Source organism: Manis pentadactyla, chromosome 2, assembly GCF_030020395.1.
Source record: "Manis pentadactyla isolate mManPen7 chromosome 2, mManPen7.hap1, whole genome shotgun sequence".
NCBI lineage: Eukaryota > Metazoa > Chordata > Mammalia > Pholidota > Manidae > Manis > Manis pentadactyla.
Genome location: NC_080020.1, coordinates 228,972,216 through 228,986,998, shown reverse-complemented (window position 1 = coordinate 228,986,998; position 14,783 = coordinate 228,972,216). Strand labels below are relative to the sequence as shown.

The 14,783-nt window shown below is 39.8% G+C and overlaps 1 protein-coding gene across 4 annotated transcripts in view; it reads left to right on the top strand.

Annotated features, from left to right (window-relative positions):
• Positions 1 to 14,783, top strand: part of GRHL1 (grainyhead like transcription factor 1) — a 55,211-nt gene that overhangs the window by 22,153 nt on the left and 18,275 nt on the right. For all 4 annotated transcript variants that reach the window (XM_036881708.2, XM_036881707.2, XM_036881710.2 and 1 more), the window contains exon 9: positions 11,052 to 11,210. In XM_036881708.2, coding sequence (XP_036737603.1) covers positions 11,052 to 11,210 — 159 coding nt within the window. The remainder of the gene's footprint in view (positions 1 to 11,051; positions 11,211 to 14,783) is intronic.

Here is a 14,783-nt window from a genome sequence, read left to right as displayed (position 1 = left end):
GGAAGAGTAGCATTTCTCAGTCTAGGAACTGGATGTGTTTTTAGGGGATAAAGCAACTTCTTTTCTTTTAGAAAGGATACATTTATTATTCATATTTGAAAAATACTGCTGTAGGTAGTAGAAAATATAGCTGGAAAGGTACACTGACAGCACGTAGAGCACCTGGAGTGCTCAGGAATTTAGTCTTTATTACCTAGACAATGGAGAGCTTTTGAGAATTTTTCAGTAAGAAGAAATGGCTGAGATTCTGTAGTGATATTAGTATTTGGCAGTTGCCTCGTGTCAGTGATGCAGTTCCTCTTTTTTTATTTCCTTACCTAATTTGTAGCCATTGTTCTGAGGGCCCTCTACTAGGGGTTGGAATAAAGAAGGGTTAATTTGTATAAATTCATATTAGTTCTTTTTTATGGAGTATTTTTTTTCTGTGGGAGGAGGACACTTTTTTGTGTATTTGAAGTTTTATGAGGATTTGAAGCTCGTCAAATTAAGATTTGGAGAGAATACTCAGGTTTTTGTATGCCCATGGTTTTTCTCATTAGCAGCAGTTAATTCAGTACCATTTGGTAACAGGCATTGGGAGAAATAGGAAAAATATAGTACACACTGGAAGAAATATAAATATAAAAAAATGAATAACATGTAATCCCTGCCATCAAGGGACTTAGAATTACAGTGTGACAGAAGCATTACACAGGGGTGGCATGGTCAGGGCGTCCTTTATTCCTTCCCCAGACTTAGGTGAGGAGGGTATAGAGATGTGGCTCTTTACCTGAAATAGAAGCTCATAGCCTGCCACATGGGGGCAGGTCAGGGTACAGTGACTTACTACAACTCACTAAATAGTAAAACGGGGTTGTAATTCTGTTTGGGTAATTAAAGAATGCTTCTCAGACAGTTACATCAATTGATAGTAGATCACTATCATAAGAGAAATGCCAGAAGAGAATGGAATAATAAAGGTTATTTTAAAATTGAGGGGCAGAGGAAATAAAGATCCCCAGAGTGTAAAAATTCCTGTAAAGGGGGTGTGAAACTGTAAGGGGAGTTTGGAGCTAGATTTGGGAGGCCCTGGGGAATCTGGGTGATGGAGAACCACCGGAGGTGGTTAATGATTTTTCTCACCTCTCATTGGTAGCTACCAAGGGATGCTACAGGGATGCTCAGTGACCACTCATTACTGCTCATCTATTCTTATGAACATAACATTGTTTTACTGTTTTCATATAACAATCACATCCCTTAAAAAAAACTTCATCTCTTAGAAAAAAAACACTTAAAAACTTTACCCCAGCTGTCATAAGTGAAGTTCCTATTGTTCGTAATAAATCAAAATGTTCACACTTTGAAATTTTTTATTCCACCTATTGAGAAAACCATATTATGAAAGTCAAAGGAAATTATGTTCACCATTATAGCAATAATGTTATAAAAACATGCAAGAATCTTCCTAAATCTCTCAGTGAGAAAAAATTAAGACTATGTTATTTGGATGCTGGGTTCTTATATATGCATAATAATACGCAAATTATTACTGGCAGTACATTTCTTTTTTTTTTTTTTTTTTTTTAATTATTATTTTTTATTGAAGGGTAGTTGACACACAGTATTACATTACATGAGTTTCAAGTGTACAACACAGTGGTAGAACATTTATATACATAATTCTAGGTTCCAGCTATCACCCTACCAGGCTGTTACAATATCTTGACTATATTCCTTATGCTATACCTTACATCCCGGTTACTAATTTATTTTACCATTGGAAGTCTGTCCTTTTTTTTTTTTTTTTGTGAGGGCATCTCTCATATTTATTGATCAAATGGTTGTTAACGACAATAAAATTCTGTATAGGGGAGTGAATGCTCAATGCACAATCATTATTCCACCCCAAGCCTAATTTTTGTCAGTCTCCAATCTTCTGAGGCATAACAAACAAGTTTTTACATGTAGAACAAATTCTTACATAATGAATAAGTTACATAGTGAACAGTACAAGGGCAGTCATCACAGAAACTTTCGGTTTTGCTCATGCATTATGAACTATAAACAGTCAGTTCAAATATGAATACTCATTTGGTTTTTATACTTGATTTATATGTGGATACCACATTTCTCTCTTTATTATTATTATTTTTAATAAAATGCTGAAGTGGTAGGTAGATACAAGATAAAGGTAGAAAACATAGTTTAGTGTTGTAAGAGAGCAAATGTAGATGATCAGGTGTGTGCCTGTAGACTATGTGTTAATCCAAGCTAGACCAGGGCAATAAAACATCCACGTATGCAGAAGATTTCTCTCAGAACGGGGGGGTGAGGTTCTAAGCCTCACCTCTGTTGATCCCCAATTTCTCACCTGATGGCCCCCCTGCGACTGTGCCTGTCTTAGGTTGTTCCTCCCTTGAGGAATCTTACCCGTCTCTGGCTAACCAGTCATCTTCCGGGGCCATACAGGGAAATGTGAAGTTGGTAAGTGAGAGAGAAGCCTCATTGTTTGAAAAAGTTAGCTTTTTACTTCTTTGCATATTTATGCCCTGTGGCTTCTATGCCCAGCATTTGTCTTGAGGTATCTTTACCACTTGGAAGAATTATGATACTCGGTAAATTTGATATGAGGCACGAATTCTATTTAAGGGTTGTAATTAGGAAGGAAGAAGAAAAGCTATAGAAGTAGCAGGCGGAAGAAAACATGGGAAGATTGATTATTTCTTTGATATATCTTCTTGTAGAGTAACTTCAGCATGTATAGGTTTTAAGCTACTACTTAAATTGCACACACACATTAACATAATAGGAGTATAGTTACATAACCAAAGCATATCTGTAATTACCAGCCATCTGCAGTGAAACCAAGAAAACCAGTTAGGCACCTTAGGCATTTGTGAAAACTTATCTATGATATGGTGGATATTGTCCAAATGAACTTGAACAGTCTGAGAGAAATCAGACAAATTAAAACAACCCATTCCTGGGGACTGTTCACATGCCATATGTTCTTTTAACAATAAATAGTTTGTAGTTGTAAGACTTTGGAGCGCTACAATTTGCACTTCTCCAAATTCTTGGTTGAGTTCCAACAGTATAGATCCAGTCCAATTTTGTTGTTTTACTGTATGCACAGGCCAGCTTAGATATCTCCTTCCTCATTCCCATGGCAGGTCCAGGAACTGGTGGGATGAGTGCATCTACAGCTGTAGCAGTGCATGCATCTTTGTTGGGGTTTTTTGATGATCATCTTCTGGCATGAGTCTTCCAGAGGGTGCAGATGTTGGAAGTTCTTTTTCATATCGTATCTTAGTTCATTTTCGGGGTAGCCCAATTAGGCTTTGATCCTCTGTATAAACACAAACAGACCCTTTGCCTACACTTTTATATGCCCTTTATACCCTTGTGTAGAACTCGTTGGAGGTTACCACACAGGAACTGCCCTTTTTTTTTTTTTTTTTTTTTTGCTATCACTAATCTACACTTACATGACGAATATTATGTTTACTAGGCTCTCCCCTATACCAGGTCTCCCCTATAAACCCCTTTACAGTCACTGTCCATCAGCATAGCAAAATGTTGTAGAATCACTACTTGCCTTCTCTGTGTTGTACAGCCCTCCCTTTTCTCCTACCCCCCCATGCATGTTAATCTTAATACCCCCCTACTTCTCCCCCCCTTATCCCTCCCTACCCACCCATCCTCCCCAGTCCCTTTCCCTTTGGTACCTGTTAGTCCATTCTTGAGTTCTGTGATTCTGCTGCTGTTTTGTTCCTTCAGTTTTTCCTTTGTTCTTATATTCCACAGATAAGTGAAATCATTTGGTATTTCTCTTTCTCCGCTTGGCTTGTTTCACTGAGCATAATACCCTCCAGCTCCATCCATGTTGCTGCAAATGATTGGATTTGCCCTTTTCTTATAGCTGAGTAGTATTCCATTGTGTATATGTACCACATCTTCTTTATCCATTCATCTATTGATGGACATTTAGGTTGCTTCCAATTCTTGGCTATTGTAAATAGTGCTGCAATAAACATAGGGGTGCATCTGTCTTTCTCAAACTTGATTGCTGCATTCTTAGGGTAAATTCCTAGGAGTGGAATTCCTGGGTCAAATGGTAAGTCTGTTTTGAGCATTTTGATGTACCTCCATACTGCTTTCCACAATGGTTGAACTAACTTACATTCCCACCAGCAGTGTAGGAGGGTTCCCCTTTCTCCACAGCCTCGCCAACATTTGTTGTTGTTTGTCTTTTGGATGGCAGCCATCCTTACTGGTGTGAGGTGATACCTCATTGTAGTTTTAATTTGCATTTCTCTGATAATTAGCGATGTGGAGCATCTTTTCATGTGTCTGTTGGCCATCTGTATTTCTTTTTTGGAGAACTGTCTCTTCAGTTCCTCTGCCCATTTTTTAATTGGGTTATTTGTTTTTTGTTTGTTGAGGCGTGAGAGCTCCTTATATATTCTGGACGTCAAGCTTTTATCGGATGTGTCATTTTCAAATATATTCTCCCATACTGTAGGGATCCTTCTTGTTCTATTGATGGTGTCTTTTGCTGTACAGAAGCTTTTCAGCTTAATATAGTCCCACTTACTCATTTTTGCTGTTGTTTTCCTTGCCCGGGGAGATATGTTCAAGAAGAGGTCACTCATGTTTATGTCTAAGAGGTTTTCGCCTATGTTTTCTTCCAAGAGTTTAATGGTTTCATGGCTTACATTCAGGTCTTTGATCCATTTTGAGTTTACTTTTGTATATGGGGTAAGACAATGGTCCAGTTTCATTCTCCTACATGTAGCTGTCCAGTTTTGCCAGCACCACCTGTTGAAGAGACTGTCATTTCGCCATTGTATATCCATGGCTCCTTTATCAAATATTAATTGACCATATATGTCTGGGTTAATGTCTGGATTCTCTAGTCTGTTCCATTGGTCTGTGGCTCTGCTCTTGTGCCAGTACCAAATTGTCTTGATTACTATGGCTTTATAGTAGAGCTTGAAATTGGGGAGTGAGATCCCGCCTACTTTATTCTTCTTTCTCAGGATTGCTTTGGCTATTCGGGGTCTTTGGTGTTTCCATATGAATTTTTGAATTATTTGTTCCAGTTCATTGAAGAATGTTGCTGGTAGTTTCATAGGGATTGCATCAAATCTGTATATTGCTTTGGGCAGGATGGCCATTTTAACGATATTAATTCTTCCTAGCCACGAGCATGGGATGAGTTTCCATCTGTTAGTGTCCCCTTTAATTTCTCTTAAGAGTGACTTGTAGTTTTCAGAGTATAAGTCTTTCACTTCTTTGGTTAGGTTTATTCCTAGGTATTTTATTTTTTTTGATGCAATTGTGAATGGAGTTGTTTTCCTGATTTCTCTTTCTGTTGGTTCATTGTTAGTATATAGGAAAGCCACAGATTTCTGTGTGTTGATTTTGTATCCTGCAACTTTGCTGTATTCCGATATCAGTTCTAGTAGTTTTGGGGTGGAGTCTTTAGGGTTTTTTATGTACAGTATCATGTCATCTGCAAATAGTGACAGTTTAACTTCTTCTTTACCAATCTGGATTCCTTGTATTTCTTTATTTTGTCTGATTGACTGGCAGTACATTTCTTAATAGAAACAGCCTTTTTATTCTTGAAAATTTAATGTAGTATTACATTTAAAACTAACATAAGTTAGATTCATCATTTAGTTTCTACCTCACCTGCTTGCAATTTCTGTAACTTTTGAGTGATGAATTCCAAGTGCGTTGTTAATACTTTCTGTGAATTAAGTGGGTGAAAAATATTTTTGTAGTATTTCATAGATGAAATTCACTTGTTAAAGCTCACATATCTGACCAATCTTTTAGACTAGACAGTCAGCAGGTTTTACTGTAATAGTGCCTTGATTTGTGGTGTTGATGATAAAACCCAAAAAGAGTAGGTGAGTTTATCAAATTTGTTCTCAATTGTTCTCACTTGGGTAGTGAGCCTCTGATGGTAACCTGTGTTGTGAGCTTACCATTTCGTGGTGTTTTTCTCCCCTTGCTTCTTTCCCTTTGGCAAACGAGAAGAAAGCTGCCAGCTGTGTGAACAGTATTGTGCAGCCGCCATAATGCTTCCTGGAAAAATCGTAAATTATTTCAGGATCTGATTGCTTCTGGGTTCTGTGTTTGTAAGCATTTGGAATTTAAAAAAATCTAGACCAGTTAGTCCTTTGATAATGTAACTCTTTATTTTTGTTGTTGCCTCTCATTTTCAAACTGAGGTTTGAAAACAAATCTTTTGAAAAGTTCTAAGTGCGTGGATTGTCAGCCAAGAATGAGGAACTACCTTAGAAAAGTGGGCTGGCCATCCAGGAAGGAATCCTGCAGAGCATCTTTGACCTGTTTAGCAGCTCATTTTTGTGGGTTTTTTTTTTTCTCTTCTAGTGATTTTGGGTGGGAACATGAGTTGCTCATCTTATAAGATTTATGTTCCAAGTACTTGAATAAAACCAAACTTTTCCTTAAAATCAATGGCAAGAAAGTATGAAAATGGAAAAGGTACTACACACATGTATTTTATAGAGGATTTGAATGTGTAATAATCCATCTTACTTTCTATCTTTTTCACATCCTCTGTAGGAGATATTGGAGTTTTCTGTTAATTTTCCGTAGAATATTTCTCTGCTTGGTGAGAATGGCCTGATCATTTGTTTTATCCAGATTTGGGGGACTTGGCCTATTGGCCTGCTCACTCGGGGTTGCCCACAAGGTAGAAGCAAACCTAAGTTAACACTGTGAGGAGCAGAACATGCCTGTCTTGTTGCTGCCCTAGGACCCAGAGGAGAGCTCTGCCTCGTGTTCCCACACTTGCCTCTCACCTGTTGTGGGTGCTGCCGATTAAAGATTGTCACCTTCCTAAATAAAGATTCCTAGGGGCTGAGCCTCTCCCTCAAATCTTACTCTACTCCCTTCCATGAGAATGGGTTGTGTTGAGAAAGAGTATGGCTGAGTGGCTTATTAGCAAGAAGTCCACACTGGGTATCTTCTCAGGAAGCCACTTACGTGGAGAGTGGAAACACTGAATTATGAAAAGGAAGATAATACCTCTTCCCTGTTTTACCACACTGTGATGATGGAAGGATAAATTACTATCTGAGCAACTTAGAGGATAGTTTAGATCAGGGCTCAGCAAACTGCATCCCTTGGGCCAACCAGCTGCCTGCTTACATTAAGTTTTAGTGAAATAGCACCATGTCCATTTGTTCACTTACTGTCTGTGGCTGCCTTTGCACTGTTAGCACAGAGTGGAGTGGTTGCATGTGGCCAACAAAGGCTAAAACACTATCTATTGGGCCCTTTTACAGAAAAAGTTAGCCAATTCTTGCTTTAGGTAAATATGTGAAAGCTATTTTATGTGTCTATATTGTACTTCCTCTTAGCCATATTTATTCCCTAGTCCCTCGGCATTTTCCTTCTCTTGTTAAAAACGTGTTAAGCATGTGCTGTAACCAGGCTTCAGGGACAGAAAGGGCTGGTTGAGTGTCTCTGTCCTCAGGGGCTTGCGGCTCAGTGGGAACCATACTGCAGGTCAGCCCCGCACTACAGTTCAGAGAGATGCCTTACACCCTCACCTGAACACACAATTCATCCACAAACTCAACCTTTTTGAAAACCAAATGTCACATGAGGAATCCACATAAGTAGAGTTTCATAGATTTTTAATAGGTTTTCTCTGGCTATCTTATGAACTGTGAGTTCCTGAGAATTTGCACATTCTTACTGAGTAGCAAGGTTGAGCAGATGCTTTAATCTTTATCTTTCCATTGAGTACATGAATATTCCTTACTTGATAGTGTTGTATCTCTGTAAAAAAATTTTAAATTAAAGTCAGAGGAGACCTTTTGTGGATTCAGGTGTGTAAGTAAATAGAAGATTAATCTCCTGACAGTAGTGGTTTTGATCCTGGTTGATTACCTGGGGAACACCTAAAAATAGTCCTGGTGTCTGGAACCCCCTCCAGGCCAAGGAGAGAGAGGCAGTGGCCCTAGGGAGGGCCGCTCTGTCCCCACTGATTCTCACTGAGCCGAGTGTGAGGCCCTCAAGTTCCCAGGCAGGGCTGGTGCTCCTGGCATCACACCTTGAGATCCACTGCTTTATAAGAGTCTTGATTTTATACAAGTCGTTAGTATGATAACTTAAACGGCAGGCAGCCTTACATGGCACTTTAAAAATAATACGTAAAAAGCTGATTGATAAATGTATTATATAAAATTATTGTCATGAGTAAATACAGAGTAGAGATAGAGGATTCACTATCTTTCAGTGTGAATGTTATCATAGGACTCTGACTCTAGAGTCAGAAGTGATCTAGAGACCATCTAATTCAACCCTGCATTTGACAGATGAGGCCCTTTGCCTGTGGTCACAGCACTCCTTAGCAGTGAAGCTAAAACTCAAAAAGATGTTCTGATTTGCAGACCAAAGCCTTTCCTGTTGATCACATTACCTCTTGCTAGAACATACATGAGGGATCTTGCCTCCTTGCCAGCCTTTGGTTGATGCTTAAACACAGTGAGTACATCCTCTCCTGTGCCAGTGTGGCGCCATGACTGTCCTGCTCGTTCCTGCCTGGGAGTCTGCCGCAAGCAGCTTTGTGAGCACCACCCACATCTTTCTCTTGTGGGTCTTTGGTCCACTGTCCTTGGACCTTGTGTCTCTGGCCTGGCATTCTTGTGTTGCACATCTTGTTTACTATTTACTGTACACTTTTGTATTTATCTGGACTAGGTGATATTTTTTAATGCTGAGGTAAGAATGCTGTAAACTTTCTTTGATATTTAGAAAACTGTCAAGTTTGGCAAGAATAGATTTAAAAATAGGAGAAAAATGTATAAAAGAAAGCAATTGCAAGTAATATTGAAGAGTGAGTGTAATGGTTCCCTGAAGTCTCCTTGTTTATACTGATCCTGGGATTTGGGCCTCTGCTATTTCTGCTTTGAATAGAAACTTGACACTGAGAAGCGAGGGGAGGTTGGCTTTTAGGTTGGATTACCGTGAAATCCTCTTGTAAAGGGACAATCACTTTGGGTCAAAGACTTCCTGAAATTGTTGATGGTAAAGTATAACTTTACCAGGCCGCCGTTTTTGAGTTAGCAATTGAACCATGTGGCCTTGAATGATAGAGAAAAGTTTAGGTTTCCCATTTCATTGTAGAAGTAAAAATATGGTTGTTGGGTTACTTATGTGCTCGGTTGTTTGCAGGGACTGCTTCCTTTTTGTCTGCCTTGACTGTCTCCTTAACTTGAATTTGCAGATTGTATATGTAGTGTTTTTAAAAAATACATAGGATAAGATGTAAAGTCATAGCACTAAGTTTCTGTAATGGATTTGAAATTCATAGGTGCCACTTTTTGTCTGAATACCTAGATTTGGGTATTTTGAAAATTAAAGCAATTTGCTTATTGACTGAAAATTAATTCAATGGAAAGAAAAATCATAGCAGGCAAGATAAGATGACCCCAGATCAGGCATTTGTGCTAATATTGATAAAGGTGCCAAGTAGAGAACACTAGCTTACTAAGTATGTGCAGTCTAGTTGGAGAGATAAAACATACTTATCTAAAAATGGCAAACCACTCCAGGTAGTAAAGAAAAGCCAGATAATTCGTCTAGGATAAAAAGTTGTTTGGGGAAAGAGAGGAAACAGGGTGTAAAGGGAAAAAGTCCTGGATCCAAATCTCAGTCCTTTGCTTTCTGTCTTGGGGACAGTTTAAAAAAATACCTCTGGGCCTCATCTGTATAGAAAGATAATACTACCTCAGGTTGTGGTGATGAAATGTGACCGTGTGTGAGATAAGTGCCCAGTGCAGGTCCTGAACATTAGGTGCTCACTGCTGTGGGCTCCAGGACACAAGTCCAGGGCAAATGGGAATGTTGTGTGGAGGTGGCACTTGAGCTGAACCTTTACAAATTTGGAGAGGCAGAGAGGAGTGGGGGCGGGGGAGCGGTGACCCAAACTGGGACAAGAGGGACACAGGAGGAGGAAGAATGACAAGGACAGAGATGTGAACATTTAAAGTGTATTCCAGGGCGGGGAGTATACTAGTCACCAGAGAGTGAAGGACAAGCTGAGATGACTTTAAATCCGCTCATTTGGACAAGTTCTCAATCTTTAGGATGATTCAGTCTTTTCCTACTTAGAGTATACAGACCAGAGCAGGATAAACCCTGGGCGACAGCTCACACGCCTTCTGGAGAACGCACTTCCTCATCATGGCCATGATGTGCTTCTCTCCTCGCCCCCTCTTCCCACTCTTTTCTCTTTGATCTAATGTTCTTCTAGGTTGATCCCCTTTCTTGACTTAAACTTCTCCCTCTGTGGGTCTTGGTTCAGCCTGTGGCACCCACACAACTTGTGGTAGATCTGTTCTTGGTTGTTAGGGCTAAGGGGTTGCTGACCCATGGACTGGAAGGAATTCAGCATCAGGGTCCTGGGTCTGAGGTGTACGAACCTATTTTAAAAACTGTAATTCCAATAATATCCACTATGCGGTGCTCATGCATCAGAAATAAATTCTAAAACTAAGTAGTTGAAGGGAGCTCAAATCTTTATGACCATGTATGGAGAGGTTAAAACCCAGAATCACAGACGTGGTCGGGGGAGGATGGAGCATGTGTATTTGCTATACAAAGATTCATCTGGGTTTCTACAGGTTATCCTAACAGGTGGTATAGACACTATATAGGCAGAATGCCAAAGAGCTTGTACTAAGCTATAAAACAGCTGCAAAGAGAACCCACGTTATTGGTAACATTCAAAAATGACACCGAGAAAGACAACCAGACTCTTCCACTCTATGACCATAAATAAGTATTCTGGAAGGGGAAATGGAAGGCTTGAAGCTGGTAAGTCTGCCATTCCTATGACCAAAAGTAGTTTTAAACCCTTTATTACCTCTTTTTTTTAAAAAGTTCCTTTTGAATGAGAAGCTGGCTCCCATTTAGAACATGTTTGAGCAATTCCAGTGACGTCAGCATTTTTGTAAGCTGTGCTGAGGTTGACCATTGGTGCCTGTTGCTTATGGAACCTTTTCTCCCCTTTGCAGGTTTTCATCTCTGTGAACTGCTTAAGCACAGATTTCTCTTCTCAGAAAGGCGTGAAGGGATTGCCTCTTAATATCCAAGTTGACACCTACAGTTATAACAACCGTAGCAACAAGCCTGTGCATCGGGCCTACTGCCAAATAAAGGTCTTCTGTGACAAGGTGAGATTGTCAGATTGGAAAGGGACACTTAAAGTACAGTGTATGAGACGTACTCTTCCTCACAGAAAAAGACTCAGTGTCTTTTTAATACTTGTTAAATGTATTGCTAATGATATAAAATAGGTTATTGTAAATTAGCAATTATTATTGTAGCCATGAAAAGATACATTATATAGGGGAGAAAAAAAACCTTGTTTTAACAGAATAAATTACAAGGGTTGATAAACACATTTTGTTGGGCACATCTGGTAGAGTCAAGGTGGTGCACGTGGGATGCTTAACCAGGCGGAGCTCAGTCCTCAGTGGCCCCTCAGCTTACTGGGACTTACAGGCAATGGCTGTGGTCTTGGTGCTCTGAGGACTCCGTGTGGTGAGGGCTACCCTTTAACCAGCTCACCTCCCCACAGGTCCTTTGTAAAGGTGTCAGTCAGCTCACTAAGGCAGGAGAAGATGGGGTACAGATTATTCTGTACAGTGGCCGGTAGGCAAGAAGCAAGAGTAGGCCCCAGTGGTTCAACATCACTTCTTTTCTCTAGTATGACTCCTTTCTTTCTGGAGCGCATGTGATCGCTTTCACTAGGTGCAGAGCCAGGGGCTCAACTGGGGCATATCCAGAGACAAGCTAGGAGGCCCCCTGTGTATTGAGGACTAGAGACAGTGGTGTCCTCGAGAACTGGGCAGCAGCCAGAGATGAACTGAGTGGTCCACTGAGCTAAGATTGAAGACAACTTTGACTTTTCCCACTCAAAAATATTGGACTTATGTTTTTTTGCCAGTCCCTTCTTTTCATCTTGTTAAAAACCTCTCTGGCATTAAGATTTTTAGAAGGTACTAGAAAACTGGAAGATTATTTGCTATCAGAGGCCCGGTGTCCTGAGTTTCGTGTTGGATGCGCAGAGCACGACACCTGGCCCTAGTCGATGAGCCTGAGGCTGGCGAGATCACAGAGTTTTCCCAGACACCCAGATCCAGTAATATTTATTGAGTACCTACCATGTGCCTGATTATGTGCTAGGTTCTACTAGTTTTCTGTTGTTGTTAACAAACTACCACAAACTTAGTGGCTCAAAACAGCACACAATTATCTTATGGTTTTATAGGTCAGAAGACTTGACAACAGTCTTACTGGGCTAAAGTCAAGGTATTGGAAAGCTGCATTCCTTCCTGGAGCCCCTAGGGGGCATCTGGTCCCCTGCTTTTCTAGCAGGGCTCTGTGTGGCCTGTCAGTAGATGCCCAGAGGCCCTCAGCCTTCCTGGGCATGGCTCTCTTTGTAAAGCCCCTAAATATATTCCTTCCCTGTTTTTCTCCATTTGCTGAAGTAGAGATCTACATGGAGATGAAAATTGTTGGTATCCTCTCCCGTTTTCAGCCTTTATAGCCTATAGGAGCCACACAGGTACACAGGTAATAAGTGTCATGTTAACACAAGGGGCCTGAGGAACATAGAAAGTTACACAGTTTTCACCCCCTGTTTTTTATCTCAGAGCTCTTAGGGGTTATCATAAACTACTGCACGAGAAGAAAATACTATGCGCATGCTGTGTGTAATTTTTCAGTCTTTGAACCTTTCAAGCACATGAAAACCCCTCACAGCTACTCCTGATTATAGTGCATTTGGCTTGAACTTCCATCGGCCCTTGCGGCTGTGATTTCTTCTTCTGTTCTAGGTTGGTCCTGTGCTGCCTCATCTCTGTGGAACAACCCGTCTGCCTCTTTGATTCACTCCTTTCTGAGATTTGACTTACCTCTTATTGGTGCCTGTCAGTTCACTTCCCTCTGCTGGCTCTTAAAACTCTCATATTTTATGAATCTGGTCTACATTCACAGTAAGAAACTATAAATTAGATGTCTTTTGGTATCTTTCATAGATATTTACACTGTTTTTATCTCCTAAGGAGAAAGTTTTATAAGGACTTTATTATGAATTGCTTAACTAGTTTAATAAATGGAATTTTCTCTTATTTCAGAAGCAGCAGCAATTTAGTACTTTTTCAGAGAAAATGGGAACAGAAATTGGATCTCTAACCAATGGAAATTTGGCAGCTCCTCTTTCAAAGAGCCTGCATATATCCCTGGTCCATCTTAATAGAGAAAGACATTGACACTTGTTTCCCAAAGATGGTTTTCTTCTTAATCAGAGTATTATTCACTATAGCTGTAACTGGGAACAGATGTCATGGATTAACTTTTTGGGCCTTGGCCTTATGTGATTGCTTAAGGTCAATTTCTTCAGCTGTTTAGTAAGAGAAAGGGTCAAAACAACTTGAATTTAAATTGTTCTCTATAATGTCATACAACTTCCTTCAACTTTTCTTGCAGTGTGTGTCTATTGGTAAAGAATTATTTCAGCTTTTGCATATCTGGAAAGTATTTCCCCTTCAATTTTGAAAGACCTTTTTTCTGGGTATAAAATTCTATTTGACTTTTTTCTGTCCTTTAAACATGTGGCTCTGCTGTCTTCAGGCTTATGTTGTTTCTAACAAGAATTCTGCTGTCGTCATTATCTCTGTTCTTTCATCTGTAATTTGTCCTTTTTTTTTCCTATGACTGTTTTTAAGATTTTCTTTTTACTGGTTTTGAACAGTTTGATGTGTCTCTTTGTTTTTTGTGTTTAGAATTTATTGAGCTTCTTGGATTTGTGTGTTTATAGTCTTAATCATATTTGAAATTTTTTCAGCCATTATTTCTTCAAATATGTGTGCTCCCTCCTCCTCCTTTGGGAGCACCAATTATACATACATATGACTGCTTAAAGTCCTGAGGCTGGTTCACTGCTGTGCTTCATTTTTTTGGATTACTTTTTCTCTCTGTGTTTCGTTTTGGATAGTCTCTATTGTTATGTCCTAAAGTTCATCAGTCTTTTCTTTTGCCTTGTCTAAACTGCTGGTAATCCAGTTCAGTATAGTTTTCATCTCAGACATTGTAATTCTCATCTCCAAACGATCACTTTGGATCTGTTTTGTGTCCTCCATGTCTTAACGTGTTCAGCTTCTTTCACTAACTGTTTGAACATAGGGAATGCAGTTGTAATATCTGGGTTAACATCCTTGTCTGACTTCTCTGTCAGTTCTATATTGGTTTCAATGGTTTGATACCTCCTCATAAGGTCATGTTTTCCTGCTTCTCTGCATGCCTGGTAATCTTACTGGATACCAGATATTCTGAGTTTTACCTTGTCAGGTGCTGGATATTTTTGTAATTCTATGACTGTTCTTGAGGTTTGTCCTGATACCTAGTGAAGTTCCTTGGAAACAGTTTGATCCTTTCAGGTCTTAACTTATAGTTTGGTAGGTGGGACTAGAGTAGTGCTCTCTGTCAGGCTAATTAATTTCCACTGCTCAGGTGAGGTGTTCCTGACTATTCTACCTAAGGCCCTGTGAATTTTAAGTTCTTCTAGGATGATCAGTGGGAACAGGCACTACTTTCCCTGTGTGATTTCAGGCATTATTCTCTGATCTTTTCTGACAGTTTTCCCCTGACCTCAGATAACTTCCTCACACCCATGTACTTCTCAGCACTTTGCCGAATACTTAAGGGGACCCGCTGAAGATCTCTGGGGTTCTCTCTTACAA